At 42.9% G+C, this 17,461-nt stretch overlaps 1 protein-coding gene across 1 annotated transcript in view; it reads right to left on the minus strand.

Annotated features, from left to right (window-relative positions):
* Positions 1 to 17,461, minus strand: part of etv4 (ETS variant 4) — a 32,479-nt gene that overhangs the window by 1,764 nt on the left and 13,254 nt on the right. The window contains exons 5-12 of the mRNA XM_022743554.1: positions 9,207 to 9,336; positions 8,246 to 8,428; positions 7,635 to 7,754; positions 7,291 to 7,562; positions 3,910 to 3,978; positions 3,162 to 3,209; positions 2,019 to 2,191; positions 7 to 108 (exon numbers count right to left, since the gene is read on the minus strand). Of these exons, the coding sequence (XP_022599275.1) occupies positions 7 to 108; positions 2,019 to 2,191; positions 3,162 to 3,209; positions 3,910 to 3,978; positions 7,291 to 7,562; positions 7,635 to 7,754; positions 8,246 to 8,428; positions 9,207 to 9,336 (1,097 nt within the window). The remainder of the gene's footprint in view (positions 1 to 6; positions 109 to 2,018; positions 2,192 to 3,161; positions 3,210 to 3,909; positions 3,979 to 7,290; positions 7,563 to 7,634; positions 7,755 to 8,245; positions 8,429 to 9,206; positions 9,337 to 17,461) is intronic.

Here is a 17,461-nt window from a genome sequence, read left to right on the forward strand (position 1 = left end):
TTGTACCTTCTGCATGATTCCCTTCTCGTAGTAATAGCGCAGAGAGCGACTGAGCTTGTCGTAGTTCATGGCTGGACGGTTCTTTTGCATACCCCACAGCCTGGCAACCTGAGGGGAGAGGACAGCAGAAAGGAAATGGTTGTGGTTACACTTATGGCATAGTTCAGCTTTAGTGAGGTTCATTTAAAGGTGAGTGGGTATTTCTAAGCTTTTGAAGTTCTGAAAAATATAGCCTTACTCAAATGACACGTCAACATTTGAGAATTGTTTGCGTCAGCTTTTTTTTTTTTTTTTTCCTGAAGTTCATATTCCCAAAATCATAATCAGACACAGTTGTTTCTAATTCCAAGCTGTGGCCACTAGGGGTCCTTGGTGACAAGTCAAAGTCTTCTCTGCTCCTTAACTCAGCAGCGTCAACACGCCAAGACCAGGGCGAGTCCCCACATGTGGATTCACTTCCTTTTTATGTAACCCATTACCACTTGAATGCAACCAGAGTCCCACAGTGTTCGCAGTGAAATAAGAGTCATGGCTGGTTGTCAGAGGCAGACCATGAAACACAGCCCCAACCCAAAATTGAACTCTCAGCTGATGAGGGACCACTAACTCGGATAGAAAATTAGCATCTCACAACAACCCCGCACAGGCAAGGGGAAGTAAATGAAGTCACAATAGGCACCGAGCCTCATGTTGACAAACATCTCAGACCCTGGAAGAACAGTAAAGCTGGGGGGAGGGACGCTGAGAGTCATGACTCATGAAGAGACAGGTCGTATCCCACAGTGGCCATCCAGCCAGCAGCCCTGTTTGATCTCTGAGTGTGCTCTCAGCCCTAATTGCTCTTGTAAAACTCTTACCCCCATTCATTATTAATGTACAGTAAAAAGATAATGGAAAACACAGTATAGTCCTCTCCATATTAGGACCCGCCTAAAAGGACGCTCTGTCTGATAGGTCCAATCAAATTGCAGACTTAAACATCGCAAAAATGTCTGGACTGAAGAAATGTGAGGAGGTGAGAGAGAACCGGGGTGTTGGGTGATTCTGTGATAGCGCTTGTCCTTCATTTATCAATCCAGCGTTTCATGTGTTGAATAATGAATGGGGAACTAATGGAAGATGGATCAGAGAATAGAGCTGCGAGGAAAGTGGCCAAATCTCACTTCTAATCGCTCTAATCTAGGTAGCGCCTTCAAACCCTGCTAACATAAATCCATTCCCAGAATAACTCTTCTGCTGACCTTATCAGATTTATATTAACGTCATGATTTCTATGAACACTTCTCCACTATCCCTTGATGAGCACATACAGTAATATAGACAAAAAATATTACTGATGCATTTTGAATGCTCCATATATTTGAGATGAGACTATGGCCTAGAGAGATCCTTACACTATTCAACAACAACAGAGCAAGAAAATGATTGTAATTTTTTCACAGTTAACGCACCGTCCCTTTTCTTTGGTTTCACACCACCATCATGACAAACCAAATGCAATCTAAATGCATAAGGTTACTGTACTGAATTCAGTTCAAAAAGTCCCAGCTTCTCTCTCAAAATCACAAGCATTACATTTTCTTTTCCCTCACAAAATGTTCTGACCTCAATATCTAACCAACAGCCATAGTGGTCATTTTAAAAATGTTTCAATAAAAGATCTTAAAAAGAGACTGAGTGTATTTGCTTGATTAACAGGAGTCTTGGCCTATCACACTGGATCTGCTGGTTTCAGTAAACACAAAGATGTGTGTGAGCAGTAAAGAAATATACAGTAGTCACAGCCTCTACATTCATTTATAGTCATTACTCATGATACAGTGAAGGATCTGCTTTAAACAGGCAGAATACTGCACCTGTTCACATAAAAAAAGACCAGTTACTATGTTTAAATTACTCTAATTAACCAGTGAATTTCTGTATGGCACCACCCCCACTCCTGCTGTTTTTCCTTGTTAATGTTCTCTTGAAAGATTAAAAAAAAAAACACTGATTAAAAGAGATTGGTTCAGACAAACCTCTTCAGGTTCAATGAGTTTGAACTCCATGCCGCGGCCGGTCCAGGCGATGAAGTGGGCATTACCCGGGTCGTCCAGCAGGGCCACCAGAAACTGCCAGAGCTGCAAAGAGCCACGGCGCTGGTAAGGTGTGCCCTCACGAAAAACGCCACCCCCCTCCTGCTTCACCTCACCTGGAACGAGGAGAGAACAGACTGGAGGTCAGCAAAATGCTTTCTTTGTATAATAAAAAGGGACTGTTACTGAACTCTTTGTTGCTTTGATTGTGATTTTGTGACCAAGTTTATTTGATATTTGATACATTTGCAGCACATTAATCTACATCAGACCATTAAGCTTCAATCATTAAATTAAAGTCTAACATGGTTCTTATGTTACATGTGAAAACAAGAAAAGTTTGTAACAGCTGCAAAGCATCTGAATTCTAGAGGGGCCAGTACATCAGCAGGTCATCTAATCTGATGTTTCATGTTTGCAAACTGACGTAAACTGAATGAACTGCTTACTAACAACGGCTTATCACTAGAAAGGCAGCAGTGTGTTGAGTAGAGACGGAAACAGAGGGGAGATTTCAGAGGACTGAGAGATGAAATTAAAAGCATGAAGTGGCTGCACAGTTATTTGAAACAAAAACAATACCGGGTGAAGCAATATGTGCGTAAACAGACACTAATTCTCGTTTGGTTCTCGGTTGTTTACCGGTTATTGGATATGTTGCACACAAGTGTGGGAACACGAGAGGCTGTGCTAAGTTACTGCTGTTGTCTCTCAGAGAACTTGCACACTTCACTGGTTCAACCAGTGCTGACACCCTTGGGCTCTCCACTCAATCTCTTTTAGTGTCAATCACCAAAAACACCATGGGAGACTGCATGTCTCTGTTCTCGGCGTGACAGGGGAGCCCTACATTGTGTGCACGGAGAAACCAAACCCACTAACTAAGTTTCTGAGAACACAAAGACCCATGTAGCTCTTACACAAGGCTCTCTGACGTCTATATAAGATGATCGTCGGGTATAGAGATCGGAGTGGGTGACTGTACGGATAGTGTTTCTCTCCTATAACGCCGTCATCTAGACTAACACCTCGACAAGTGGACTGTGGTGTGTGAATGCAGAGGGATTATGGGCACAGCAGGCCTACCTTCGAACTTCTCTGGAACCACACGGGAGTCATTTTCAAACAGATAGCCTGGAAGACAAGGGAAGAATTGTGTTTAGGTTTCAAGGGGCCTTGATCCCAGCACAACTAGGTTGTTCATTTGGGATCTGTGCCAAGCTTTGAATACCAACCCAACAAAATACAAGGACCTATTCACGCATGAATAACGTTAAGCCAATAAGTGTGTACTCTGCTTTTACAAAAGTGGACCAGAGCACTTCAGTAACAGGGAAAGGATTTCATAGTGGAAACATTTAAAGGGTCTTGGATCTTTGCTCCCAGTTTCAGGGCCAATTAACTTATTTGTAACATCTTTCAGGCCTTTCACAGTCATTTTGTTCTGAACACAATTGGTGAATAAGAATTTGAATTACCCAAAATGGTGTGACAAACAATGGGAGTAAGAGGAGGGATTGTTTTCCTTTTTTCGCCGGGGAAATAAGTGTGCTTTTTTCCAGGAGTTATGTTTATTCAGGGATTCTTGAGGCAGGGGTGAGCCGAGAACCTCTGCCAATGGAAACATAGGCACACCGCTGGTTAGCCAATGGAAACACGGACACTCTACGCCGGTTAGCCAATGACCACAGAGCTCTAACCAATGAGGGCTCAGTGAAGATAAAGGGATGAAGAGGAGGAGATTGGACACATTTGGTAGCAGAATTTGGAGGTGGTTCTAAAAGGGGCAAAATATGAAGGTTATTACAACATAAGTCAAAGAAAGTCTAATTACCTTCATTGCTGTGCTGGGGGTTTGGGTAGCCCTCACTGTGGTGGTACATAGAGGGGCATCCAGGCACATCTGTGACAGAAACACAAACAGCTTTAAGTCAAAAATGTGTTTATTTCAGCAGATTAAAACTTTGCGTTTTAACAACCATCCAGTTAAAGTGGCAGAATAGAAACGGCACACAAGGGGTCAATTGTTAAAGAATATTTACGTGGAGTAAATTTAATCATTAGTTGGAGTGCTTGGAGAAACCCAAAACGAACTTATTGCTTACTAAGCCAATATCTGCATGAGAAGATGGCTGCAATGTACAGATATTTTGTGTGATCACCCTGAGCATTGCAAGGACGAATGCTGCATTTATCATATCACTTCTCTTGTCTCTGGCGGTATTTTTAGGCCATGAACAAGCACCTTCACCAGACCAGAAAAGCGGTACAGTATACAGTGTCTGCACTTTGTCTGGGCACATCATTGACTGTCTCGAATAGCCGCATTCACCAAAATAGATTTTTATATTGCTCCCCGTAAAACCTTCAGGCGAAATTCTGTGCAAGCTGGGACACTTGTAACGCACCTTTAATGTGTTATTATGAGCTCTGCGAGAGCATTGTGTTCAGTTTCCTGTGACTACTCTGCTCACCTTTGTGTGTGCGTTTATTTTCTTTTTCTTTGGCTATTTGCGGTAATTAAAAAAAATAGGTGTGTCACTGACTATTCTGTATGTGTTTGTCCATTTGTCTGTCAACTGTTGTGAACGACACAAGCGAGAGAATAAAAAACTGAAAAGGTGCAGCTCTTTGCCTCTGGCTCTGGCTGTGACTCACTCCTGGGGAATGCAGCTGCAGCGCTGCGACTGTGATAAGATGCCAGTGGGGAAAATCAAACCCTCCATTCCGGGGCAGCGGCACTCGATCATACTGTAAATAATATGTCTGCCAGAAATGGCAGGGCCCCCACCAGGGAGCGATGGGCAGATTGGGTGTGAGAGCACCGGGCTTAATTGTGTACTCAGTGGCATGACCGTTTTGCGTCTTTCATGTGACAAAATAGCAGTGATTACACGATGGAATGGCATTTCATATGTGTAACTAGGAGTCTCTTTCTTTAGCCTGCTTTTAAAATAGGACTTGGAGGCATTTGTCTGTCATAAAAGAAAAACACTGGTGGTGTTCTCTTTACAAGCTGTTTACTTCAATACACCTCTTTTGTACGCTCTATTGCCATTTCACCATTTACATGCCTGTTACCGCACAATTTGGGAAGGGTTTTTCTTTCAATTAAATGACCATAAATGAATGACATTATAAATCAACAGAAAATAAACAACACTCGCCGGAGCTGATGTGGCAGTGTTGCTTTTATAAACCATTTAAATGCCTATGATTTAGTTTGCAGGGAGCATTCATTGAAAAGCTCTTTAACACAAATTATCCAATTAACTGCCTGAACGAAACTATATTTTCACTGAGTCTGCTAATTAAATTTACATTATTCCATTTATATGGTCATAGATTAAGGTTTCTCATTCATACTCATGCTTTTCATTAGATATTTTTTAAGACTACCTGGCATCCCATGACTAATCCCTTCAACAAATTCATATTTTTATTTTTGCCTCACATCATCCATTGCATACAAACAATTCCATACACTGGGCATTGAGAAGGTCTGCTCATAAAGGGATAAAAGAATTGAGTGAAATAGATTCTTATTCTCCAGACATTAATTTGACAAAAGTATCTCCAAATGTTCAGCCCCTGTAACCCTGCACTACCTATCTCGTGAAAAGCGTGGCGCCTTTGCAGAAATGTGGAGGTCTGCAACAACAGAATGATAAACTCTGATCTTTCATGTGTGATCCGCTTCTGCAGTCGGTCAAACTCATATCAGAGACACAGGAAACTCCACCAAATTCAACTTTCTCCTCCTCCCTGCAGTTATCCACACAAAAACATCCTTTTGTACTTTCCCTGTCTTCCTCAAGGTTGTGTGATTCCTTGTCAGTGTTATCCCCCACCCCCCACCCTTCCCATCAAAGGTGAGAGTATAAAAACATAGTGAAAAGAATTAGGTTGCTTTTTTCCTGGGGTTTTTTATTATGCATAGAGGATGCAGGTTTCAGTGCTGGAAGGCATGCTTTGTAGCCATCCACCAGTGTGCACGGAGGCCCCTCAACAAAAGCATTGTACACTGTCAGTCCTACAGCAGCTCTTACACAGGTGACTGAGGACAGAATGTATGTGCAGTGTTATATTTCTCACTCCGTCTTGTTTTAAACCTCGGAGAGCAAAGCGGAGGAGCTGGTTTCTGTGCTCTCCAGTGGTTGATCTTGTTGTTTAAAGACCCTGAGCTGGCCACCCCACCCCGCACCCATCACCCCACCACTCCTACCACTCCCTCCCCTCACCCTCTCCCAAAAGCCCAGCCAGTGAAGGGTTCGGGTTACTGCGGCCATGCTCATTTTTCCATTATGAGTTCATCTGCCTGCAGAAAAAGGAAGCCGCTGGTGCAACCTGAAACCCTGGAGCACTCCACCGGGGACTCTAGTCTTTCCAGTGCCCTCCATTTTCTCAATGAAATTCCTCTGCCTCTCTCTCTCTCTCTCTCTCTCTCTCTGTCTCTCTCTTAGAGAGCAGTGCAGGAAAGGAGGGAGGGAGGAGTGTAGCTGCAGCAGAAAAAAAAAAAATACTTTTTTTCTTTTCTTTGCAAAGTGTCAGAGAGTTGAAAGGAGGAGTTTTGGAGGCGGGGAGGGAGTCGGGTAGAAGTCTTCATACAGTGAAGAAGTTTGTTTTGCCATTTGGACATTTTGTTCTTGAGTTAGCTGCCCACACTGGGGAGGCTTTTCTTTAAAAGGGACTTTTTTGTGTCAACGCAATTCAAACATCCCTTGAGAAACACATAAAAAGACTCCAGTTTCATTTCACAGGTACATGCCATATTTGCTTCACCCTCTTAAATGCTAAAATTTGATTTTATAACACAAATGAGTTTGAACTGATCCTTGATATTTCTCTATGACTCTAAATTACAACCCAAAACAACTGCCATTCATTGTACTTTTTTGGTTCCACATTTCCAGTCTGAGAGTTAATTGAATATCCCCCAGCAGGACTGAAACAGTTAGTCGATAAATAGGTTTTTCAATTGCTTTTTGTTCATTGATTAATCATTTAGTTAATTTAACAAACGCTTGCTGGTTCTAGCCTCTCAAATGTGAGGATTTGCTGCTTTTCTCTGTTTTCTGATAATTCATAGACTCAATGATTAATCAGAAGAATAATCAGCCACAGTTCCCCGGTGATAATATTTCACCCACAGGATGTGAAGCCAAAAGTGACTCCTCCTGCAGCATCATGTTTAAGTATCATCTGTATCACTCACCAGGTTCGTAGGTGTAGTCTGTGGGCTCCTGCTTGACCATCATGTGGGCTGGTGGGAACCGGTGTGGGTGTGGGTGTGGGTGTGGGTGTGGATGTGGATGTGGGTGGGGGTGAGATCCATGACCATGGCTGTGGCCGTGTCCCGGCCCGCTCCCATGCCCAGGCCCCGCCATGTGAGCCGCCCGCTCGTACAACGGGTCCAGGTATTCTTGCTTAAAGCTCTGCTGCAGGTAGGGCATGCAGGGGTCAGAGTGCTGCCGATGATAACCCGCACTAGCACCACCGCCACCACCACCACCACCACCGCCGCCGCCACCTCCTCCTCCTCCTCCTCCACCCCCTGGCCCTCCACCGGCTCCACTGCCGCCATGTCCTGCTGGTGCAGATGGCATACGCTGAAAAGCTTGCCCTGGTGGGGGGAACTGGGGGCACATGGGGTCTCCTGAAGGGCCCTGATACCTGGAACTGAGAAATAAGACACAGCAGCTCAGTTTAGGAACTGTACTGTATTAATCAATGCAACACTTAAATAGTTCCCAAGATTCTTTTCCACATTGTTGGAGATTTTTCTGTGACTTGATGGAACAAATTTTAATTATACAAGTTTTAATTAATAAAATAAGACTTTTGCTTGGATATAAAAGCCGTAATCCAGGGTGACTCTACTGGAAACTTTGTATCTTTGTAACTCTGTGTCACAAAATCAAATTGTCATTATTTAATTCTAGTTTATAGTTTAATGCAAAAATGAATAATTGGATGTGTAATATAGCCATATAAACCCCAATGTCTACAGTTAAAATGTCATCAAAAGCGAATCTCCTTCCACTCAGAGCTTACACACCATTTGCTGCTCTGGAGAATAATGTGTTTCCTTTAAAAGAAATTTGTAAAATATCATGCAAGTGGTAAAAATGTCAATCGCAGCTGCCGCCCGGATTTTTCTGGTGTGTCACCTGGTGTTGATGGGGTAACTGTTGCTGGGCAGCGGCTGGGTGGTGGCAGCAGGGTTCATGTAGCCAGCATCGGGCCGTCCGGCTGTGGCAGGTTTCGGGGAGTAATGCTGCTGCATGGGAGACATGGGGGTCCCTGGGCAGGAGCTCTTGGCTCCTCCTGCAGCCCTTTTCTGCTCATAGGCACTGTGAATGAAACATAAATGAACGCACTCGTGAGGACACGCATCCGTGCACATGTCATAACAGGGCCGCAACTGGTTTTACCAGGTTTTCTTTTTCAGTCAATACAACAAACAGAGCTAATGGGAGTTGGTGGGTGGGGGTTCGGTGGTCAATAGCATGTGATCAGTGTTTTAGCTGCGCTGACTTATTCATGACAGCAGACCAGTGCTGGGTCATTTAAAAGCATAGCTGTTGTTGAGCTGGGTAAAATAAAGAAATTATTGTTTCATTTATTTTGCCCTTGGTAACAATGGATGTCAGTAATTAGGCAGGGAGACAATAAATCAGCACCACCATGAATCATTGGCCTAATTTAATTTGGACAAGTTTCCAAATTAAAAAAGCCTGGTACATACAAGAATTAAGAGGAGGAAGAGACAAGCCTTCTCTTTGCTTGCTTTGAGTACCCAAAGGCTGTGTGTGAAGAACACAGAAATGAATGACTTTCTACTGAAGAAATAGTTCCTTTGAAAAACGTTTGGCCGTATGTTCTGTGGATTATCCAGAGTAACCAGGAAACTAGTTTCCAGAACAAGAGGCTACAGTAGATTTTGTACATGCAAATTTCCACATTGTCTGTTGATAGATTTGCAGATTTTTTTTTTTTTTTTTTTTTTTTGCAGAAACCAAACTATCTGCATGGCTAGACAGCACTCGAGGGGTGAACTGAGCCTTTAATATAAAACCACTGTGAGGTTTAGAGACTGTGATTCTTCTCGTGAGGAGAACGTGGACGAACCTGGCATAAAGGCACTGCTCTCCATTGGGGTAGCTGAAGCTCTGCTTGTGGCTACAGGACTGGCTGGGGTCAGAGCCTGGGCTCTGCGGTTCCTTCTTGATAGTGACTGGAGGGCTGTGAAATGCCACCGCTATAAGAGACAGTAAACAGAAAACAGAGGTGAGGGTTGGCACACACACACACACACACACACACACAGTGGGCTTTGTACATCCTCCCCTCATTCAGCCCTGCCCCGATACTACTGTCGTTAGGCTCAAAGGCAAAAGCAAATACTTCTGTCTGCACAGGAATCTCCTTTACGTGCCAGGCAAAATGCTTAAGTGACTGTCAGCTGCAAAACACAGGGCAGCAGACAGACACGTATAAATACACACACACTGAGAGGAACGAGCGCACAAAAACACACACGCTCACACACGACTGCATTCCAGCATTCATTTGGAAGTGTCCTCGCCCACTTTTCCTCGCTCCTCCAGACACAACAGCAGCCAAAACTTCCTCTGTCAAAGTCAAGCTTAAAGCTAAACAACTCTACGGGCCAGAGAGATGTCTGTGGACTGATGAAAGCAAATGTCACACCTCTGTTAGAACAGCATATACACTGATTGTGCGTCTCAGCATTCTTTCCTATTGGTATCCAGATGTTAGCCATTGCTTGTACGCTTTGTCTTTTGCCTTTGTGCAAAGAGGGTAACACGAAAGAGCGTGTGATAATCTGATAATGCCACGTATTCCCACAAAGTCCAAAATATTTAGCAACATTTTTACCACTTGATGCTCCCCTAAAGGCATCCACTCGATGTCCAGCAGACCTAACTGTCTGTCAAGCTGGACTGCCGGAGGGGACCTTTGCCTTGACGGCCACAGAAACCACCCAAAGTGGAGCTTCAAACTGCGCCGAGGGCTTGTGTTTATTATATGAGGGGAGGTTTTCACCCGGAGAACTGTACAGGATGTTTTTCTGGTCCCGACAGGGTAAACAGCAGCAGCTGTGCACTTCCAGCTGGGGAGGCCTGTATTTATGTGTGCGCATGTGTGCATGAGAGTGTGTTAGTAATCTCAGCGAGTCTGTATCTACTTGTGCACTTGTGAATGTGTGTGTGTGTGTGTGTATAACTGCTTAAAAGTGCATATCTGTGTGTATGTATGTGTGTGTGTGTGTGTGTGTGTGTGTGTGTGTGTGTGTGTGTGTGTGTGTATGTATATGTGTGTGTGTGTGTGTATGTGTGTGTGTGTGTGTGTGTGTGTGTGTGTGTGTGTCTGCAGTGGGTGTGGAGCTGACGGAGCAGGCCACACTGAAAGCTCAGCCCAGGTAATTACATACTGTCGTCCATTCACAAAAAAAAGGAGAAAAAATGTCTGGCTGACTGTATAAGGCCCAAGACGACTGCTCCGCTAAAGGCGAGAGACAGAAAGTGAAAAAACGAAGGAGGAAAAATAGAGTGAATGAAAAAGATTATAGTGACAATACCACAAACAGCCTTGAGGTTCTGCTGTTATACTTGCTTTTGTGATTTTCCTTCAACTCTCAACTTTGATAAAGTTGTCTTTAAAGCTGCCCCTGGGGTAGAAAGCAGAGATTTAAAGGGGTTTGATTTAGTGCTGACACGATACAACAAACAGATGTGAGACGTCACTTTGAAGTCACCATTTTTGGGTGATTTATAGACTCAACAATTAACTGTTTAATCAATAAATAAATAAAAAGCAGTTTAATCAGTAATAATAACTGTTAACTGCTGCCTTTCATTCTGTTTCCCTGTATTACAAATACTTTTTTTTTTTTAAATGAGTATTCAGAGACAGTGAGTAAGTAGTGAAGACTGTTAGATCCCTGATCAAACACCTCTGGTGGGTTGTGATTCATGAACACCTACGTAAACTTGTGCGCTAAAAAAAGCTTCAATATTTAAAGATTCTTAAAGTTATTTCTGCTTTGAAAAGTAGAAATTCCTTCCTGACGCTAACCAGGTGTTTATATGTCTCTGAACCCGTTTGCTCTGAGGGAGAATTTGGAGCACGTATGAGATGATAAACATGAGTCTAACAATCAAACCAGCGCTCCTCGTCCTATTTTTGGTTTGTACTCATTCTCCCATGGCAGGCAGGCAGGTGAGGAAGTGTTGGCTTTAGCAGAGGATCAACAGGATTAGAGAGCATTTACCCAGATTTCCCAGACAGACGGGATGGGATTCCAGCCTCCTCTAAGTCTCCGACAGCTCGTCTGCCAATACACACAGGGTGGCACATGACTGCTGCGCTAATAATACTAGTGAGTTTGTCTATTGACATTCCCCCCTTTCTCTGCCATGGTCATGAACTGCAAACAATCCTCAGAGAGTGTACACAAGTCCAGTCACAATGTGGCCAAGTAGAGCCACTAATGTGAATGGCAGGAATATCGCCCTTGATGAGGCTCTTGGTTTATGAGGATGTTCTATTTCAAAGGGCCCGGCCTGGGAACGGCGTCAGCTGTATACGGAGGGGTTTGTGTGTGTGTGTGTGTGCTCTGTTTGTGTGTGACCTTTCCAGAATATTAATTAATCTGGTAATTGAGCATCAGACGGCTTTTTGTGTTTGTGTTTTTGCCTGTGATTGTGATTGCTGTTGCGTGCGTTTCCAATTAGACAGAGTTGGTTGATGTTCTGGGTGACAAATGCTCGAACAAAGAAAACACCAATTTCAGCACTAAACACAAAGTGCAGATGAGGTTGATGGGAATGTCATTACTTTTGCAGGTATTTGCTCATAAACCAAAGTATAAGACACATTTAAAATTTGTTAACAGCGCTGGAAAAAAGTCAGGGCATCACCCAATTCATCCTGAGAGGGACATGAGTCACTGTACCAAATTTAATGGCAGTCCATGCGACAGTTATCAAGACGTTTCACTCAAAACTAGAAATGTCAACATGGTAGTGCTAAAGGATAAATAATAATATCAGTTAAAGATAAAACTTTGACCTGTTGGTGGCACTGGATGAAAAGCCAGTGGTTTAGGATTCATCCTCTGGTGACCATAAATATCTGTACCAAATTTAATGACAGTCCTCTCAATTGTTGTTGAGATATTTCAGTCTGGTCATTTCTAAAGCCGTGCTGCTAATGTGCGTAAAAGCATGATTTTGGAATTAATGTAACATCCAGGTCCAAGAATAGTCCTTAAATTAAAACAAACTCCGGTCTCCACCAACTATAACAAACTCTCTGGCAGATTACAGTTAATCTCCCTGTCCAAATGATGTCAAATTTTCTGCTAAAGTTTATAAAGTAGTGGCAAGTCTTGTAAACGGATCCAGGGAGAGTTATGTTCTTCAGGGTCCCTTCTCTTCCTGCTTTTATTTGGGGCAATATGACCTGCTCTAACTGCTTTGTTAAATGTTACATCACCCTTTCACAGAGATCCTCATGTTTCATAGCCTTCTCTTCTACACCGGGGGGGGGGGGGGTCTGCTCATGAACTTAAGCAAAGAGTGTGAAGAAACCTGAGAGGTGTTTAGAAGTGAAAAGACAGATACAGTACACAGTAGCTGTTGCCTCTTAAGTCGGACGATTTTGAGCTGATGCAGAAGTGTGTAGAGTAAAGTAAAGTATATGCGAGTATTTATGCCTCGGCATGCTCGTGTCCCTGTGGGTGAATGTGTGCAGGTTCTTCTTCAGCATTAGGCGGACCGCGGCAGATTCCCAGCACCTCCTCAACTGATAAGGTCAAAGGGTTCTTCCTCACTCCAAACTCATCTTATCTCCTACTTCCTTATTCTGGGGCATTCTTCACCGTCTCCCATTCACACCCTATTCTGAGCGCTACGTATGGAGATGACCCCCGGCTAAAGGCAGGGTGGAGATGGACTTTTACATATGTAAATGTTGGCTCTAAGAAGCGGAGGATGCAGGGTGAAAGGTGATGGTCATGGTTGAGTGCTTTAGGAAGTAGAGGGATCATTACATGGGGGGGGGTGGGGGTGCTATTCAGCAGACACCCACCGCAAACAAATCACAGGAGCAGGGATGGCCCCCCCCCCCCCCTCCAACACACACACACACACTCTTCTCTACACAGTGGGCCCCTCAGCTGAGCCATGTGGAGGAACGTGTGAACACGTTGGGAAACACTATTGGATTCCTACAAACAAAAACAGCGCTAGCAGAAAGGTTTGGTTTGTGCACAAATAAGGAAGTTGCTGATATGCTAAGAATAGAGAATTACAAGTTTGATTAATGTACTTTGAAAATCGAAAATTTCTAGATGCCTGGGAGAGACAAAATCAGGAGATTAAACTTTCATCTAAACATTTAATATCACCCATGAATGAGCCGTTTTCAGAAGTTTGACGAGACCTCGCTCTGAACTCCCCCCCGTCCTATTTTAGACAGAGTATTTCCTACCATTAAAGGCCCTGGTGTAGGGAAATCCAATCTGAAGACAGGAGTGGATCTGGAGAGTCTTACCTTGGACGTTTATGTGCAACTTGGCCAAGTCTTAAGCCTCTGGAAGTCTGTAGCACACGACAGCCTCGCTCACAATAACTCATTGGACATCAGCCCCAGTGTCAAACAGGGTGACTGGATCTTGCTAAACCAAGGAACATGTGAGCTTAACATAAATACGCACTTAATGGGTCCAATCATACAAATAAGATTCGAGTCGTACTCCTAGAGGGACCATCTCAGGGGTATCTGGAGATCTGGTTCTTATCTCACATGATATGTATTGTACATGTGCAGTGCGAGGGGCACGTGGCCTCCGTGTGCTGTGCAGACGCACTAAAAGCGAGCTAGAAACGTGTGATAGGCTACACCTGGTTCTCCCACTCTTTGCCGATTGATCTCTCGTGTGGTGATGGATCAATAAAAACAAGGATACCAATTATGCCACAATGGTTTTAACGGTTAAAAGGGAAGCTATTGATTCACACAGGCTGCAAATGACATTAGTTGCTTAGCTGAATACATGGCTCCATTGTGGTGAGAGGGAGGCATAATAGGCAAAAGCAACTGTATAATTTAAAAGTATTTGACTGTCAACACATACACTATAAGTCAGACGTAACCTATACTTTAACGGTAATTTTAACGTTTTGCACGCAGTGGTATGTTTTCCCTTCTCAGACCAAGTTTAGGTGCTATTTCTAAGTTTCTAGCTCTGTTTTTAAGGGTATGACACATTTGGATGAAAATAAAAAGCTGACAGCAGAGCATCAGATTTTCTGAGGTTCACAAGAGCATGATACTAACTACACTGTGAATTTGAGAAAAAGCAGAAAAAGGTCTACAGGTTAAACGGATAGATACATTTTAATGCCTTTATTTATTATTATTATATGATTATTTTACTCCCAAAATATCGATTGCTGTATGTTGTAATGAAATCAATATAAATTTATCTACAAAGTAATACATTTAGCATTAATTAAAACCAAATAACATGAATTCCACCAGAGCCAGAGGCTGAAATGGCACTGAACAGTTCGGCTAACGTCGCTATTCTGCTGATCTTTTAGCAGCTAGCTGGTGTTTCTTAAATTCTCTTGTTGACAGTGCTGAAACTGAATTCTCAACATGTTGGTTCATCAAAATTGATGTTTTTCATTAACTATAACTTGTTCACTGGGAAACATCCAAAGTATAAGCTTGTATGTCCATTCAGAAAAAACATTACACCCGAGTGGATCGTTTAGACGAGATTATCTATGGCCTAAAATCATCCACTGTTTCATTTGCACTGCATAAAACTACACGTTCACCTGACAGCTGATGTGGCTTCACCGCCATATAAAATGAAAAGTGTCCAGTGGATAGAGGATAAATATAAATGTGGTAACCTAATGACTCTAATATGATGCAATGAATCATTATTTGTAAGATCCTCAACACTAAAACATTGCTGTGAGTGGATTTACCAGAATAACCGCAATGACCTAATATCACCTCCTAAATTTCTTGACCTTTTTTTGAGATTCACTGTTGTGCACAAATTAAGGATTAAGGAAGCATGAATCTCAAATGTGTGTACACAAGTTTGAAAAAAAAAAAAGAAAAGAAAAGAAAAGAAAAGATACCGATACCATTGTTTATATGGTAAATCAAATGTCAAAACAGTCATCACTCTGTTTCGACAAATATGCGTTTACAGCTATTTAGCTTTGTAGGTTTCAGGGCAGTGGAAAAATGAAGAGGAAGAGTGAGAGAAGGAGAGAGGGAAGGGAAGCGAGGCGATACAATATGATCCAGACCGTTTCGACTGCACAGTCTATCCAGTCATTCCACTGGTGCATGGAAACATGTGCTGTACATGTGTGTTTTGCTTCTCAGGTCACTGCACAATCAGGAAGACAGAGAGAGAGAGAGAGAGAGAGAGAGAGAGAGAGAGAGAGAGAGACAGAGGGAGAGAAAAGCAGCTCGGCCAGCACTGACAAACTCATCCTCATCTCTAAGAGCCAACAGGCCCAAGAGTGGCTTCAGTATCTGTCTGCTCAGGGAGCCCAGGAGTGTTGGATCCATTAGTGTCTGCTCTATCTGATTTACAGGTCGTCCTCTCTCATCTGATAATGGTTCAGGCTCCTTGAATATTTAAAGAATGGTTGTCAGATACCTGCCAAACAAGCCTAACGAGATTGATGGAAAAGTACAATGGTATCAGCGAGACAGATGATTGGCTGGCACGGCACTGTGGCCCCTTCTCACAAATGGATTTTTTTTTTGTGTGTTGGCCGTTAAAACGTTTTTTGGTGCATCATATTGTGTTGGCTAACAGGATGTAGATCTGAATGACACCCATCATGGGAAAGGCAGTAGAACAGTGAATTTTGCAAACACCAAAGTTTCACTTCCCTTCCAATGACTGGAAATAGATCACAGTGTTTGTCTAAAGTGGTGGGAATGTTCTTGTTTTAACAAGTACAAGTGCTCAGCTTTATACTTACAATGACCCCCTTGAATCTTCTCAGTGAACCCAGTATCAATCAGCATTGACAAGGGATATCAGTCATTGACTGAATCTAGTATCCTTATTTACTCTGGTTAATAGTAATTCACCCTGAAAAGCTCTTTAGCCCTGCTAATTGATTAAGTGTCGTCCAATAAGTTTTGATGCATTTGGCTGAACCTGAGCTCACAAAATTCTCCTGCAGACCTCTGCATCCATCCGTCAGCAGTGCAACCATCAATAAATGCCACTGTGCCAATTCCATTGGCAGCCATACCTGCTCAGGTCATAACAGAACCACCACCACGTTTGACAGAGGAGTTGGGGGCTTTGGGTCATGACCTTTTATTCTCCACACTTTCCTCTTTCTATCATTTTGATAAAAGGTTGATTTTTGTTTCATCATTCCATAAAACTTTGTTCTAGGTTCTATCGGTTTATTTATTATTAAATTATGTTTTCGCAAACTGCAACCTGCCCTTCCTCGTGATGAATCCTCTGAGGTTTCCGTCATGAAGTCTTTCCTTGACCATTGATAAGGAAACATGTCTGCCTACATCCTGGAGATATTCTTGACTTGCTGTGCAGTAATAAAGGGCTTTTTCTTCAAGCAAATGATTTTCTGCTCCTCCTCAATCCTTGTGCTCCTCGGTGCACCGGGATGTTTTCCGTTTTCCTGTGTGCACCTGCTTAATTAGACTTTAACCCAGCTGTTGGCTTTGGAAAACCCGCTACCTTTGACATCTCTGTGATAGATTTTTTTCTTCACTTGCATTATCCCCTCTTTACTCCTCCACCTCAATTGAAATGGCAACTCTCAATCAACTCTGATCCACGTGTGAGCTCTTTGGTGCGAGAACTAAGGCTCAAACAGCCAAAACAACTGCCCAAGAAACATTTTGTTGCCAAGTGTCCAATTACTTTTGGACCCCTAAACTGTAGGCACTATTTGTTAAAAGAGCTGTATCTCTCACACATGTCTTTCAATATTGGTGTAAACCTACTCAGATTATCTAAAGATAAAGAAATATGTGACTGTCCAAATACCTGGCTATGGGGTAAGGAAAATAGAAAGTAAAAGAAAAAAACTGAATAGGCAATTGTAGGGGGGAAAAACACCCAAATATAATCATAAACTTCGTGTTTCCAGGGTCTTGGTATGATGAAGGAATCTCAGTTTTAATTGGTAAATGTTCTGACAGCTCACGTTTTCCCTATTGTCCACTTCACTTTCAATTGTGCCGCGTTGGCTTTTTATAAATGGCCATTGACCAGTCATAAATCTCACTGTCCCATTGCTGTTTAGTGGACCTGATAGAATACATCC

This window comes from Seriola dumerili, unplaced genomic scaffold (genome assembly GCF_002260705.1).
Source record: "Seriola dumerili isolate Sdu_G_001 unplaced genomic scaffold, Sdu_1.0 BDQW01000068.1, whole genome shotgun sequence".
NCBI lineage: Eukaryota > Metazoa > Chordata > Actinopteri > Carangiformes > Carangidae > Seriola > Seriola dumerili.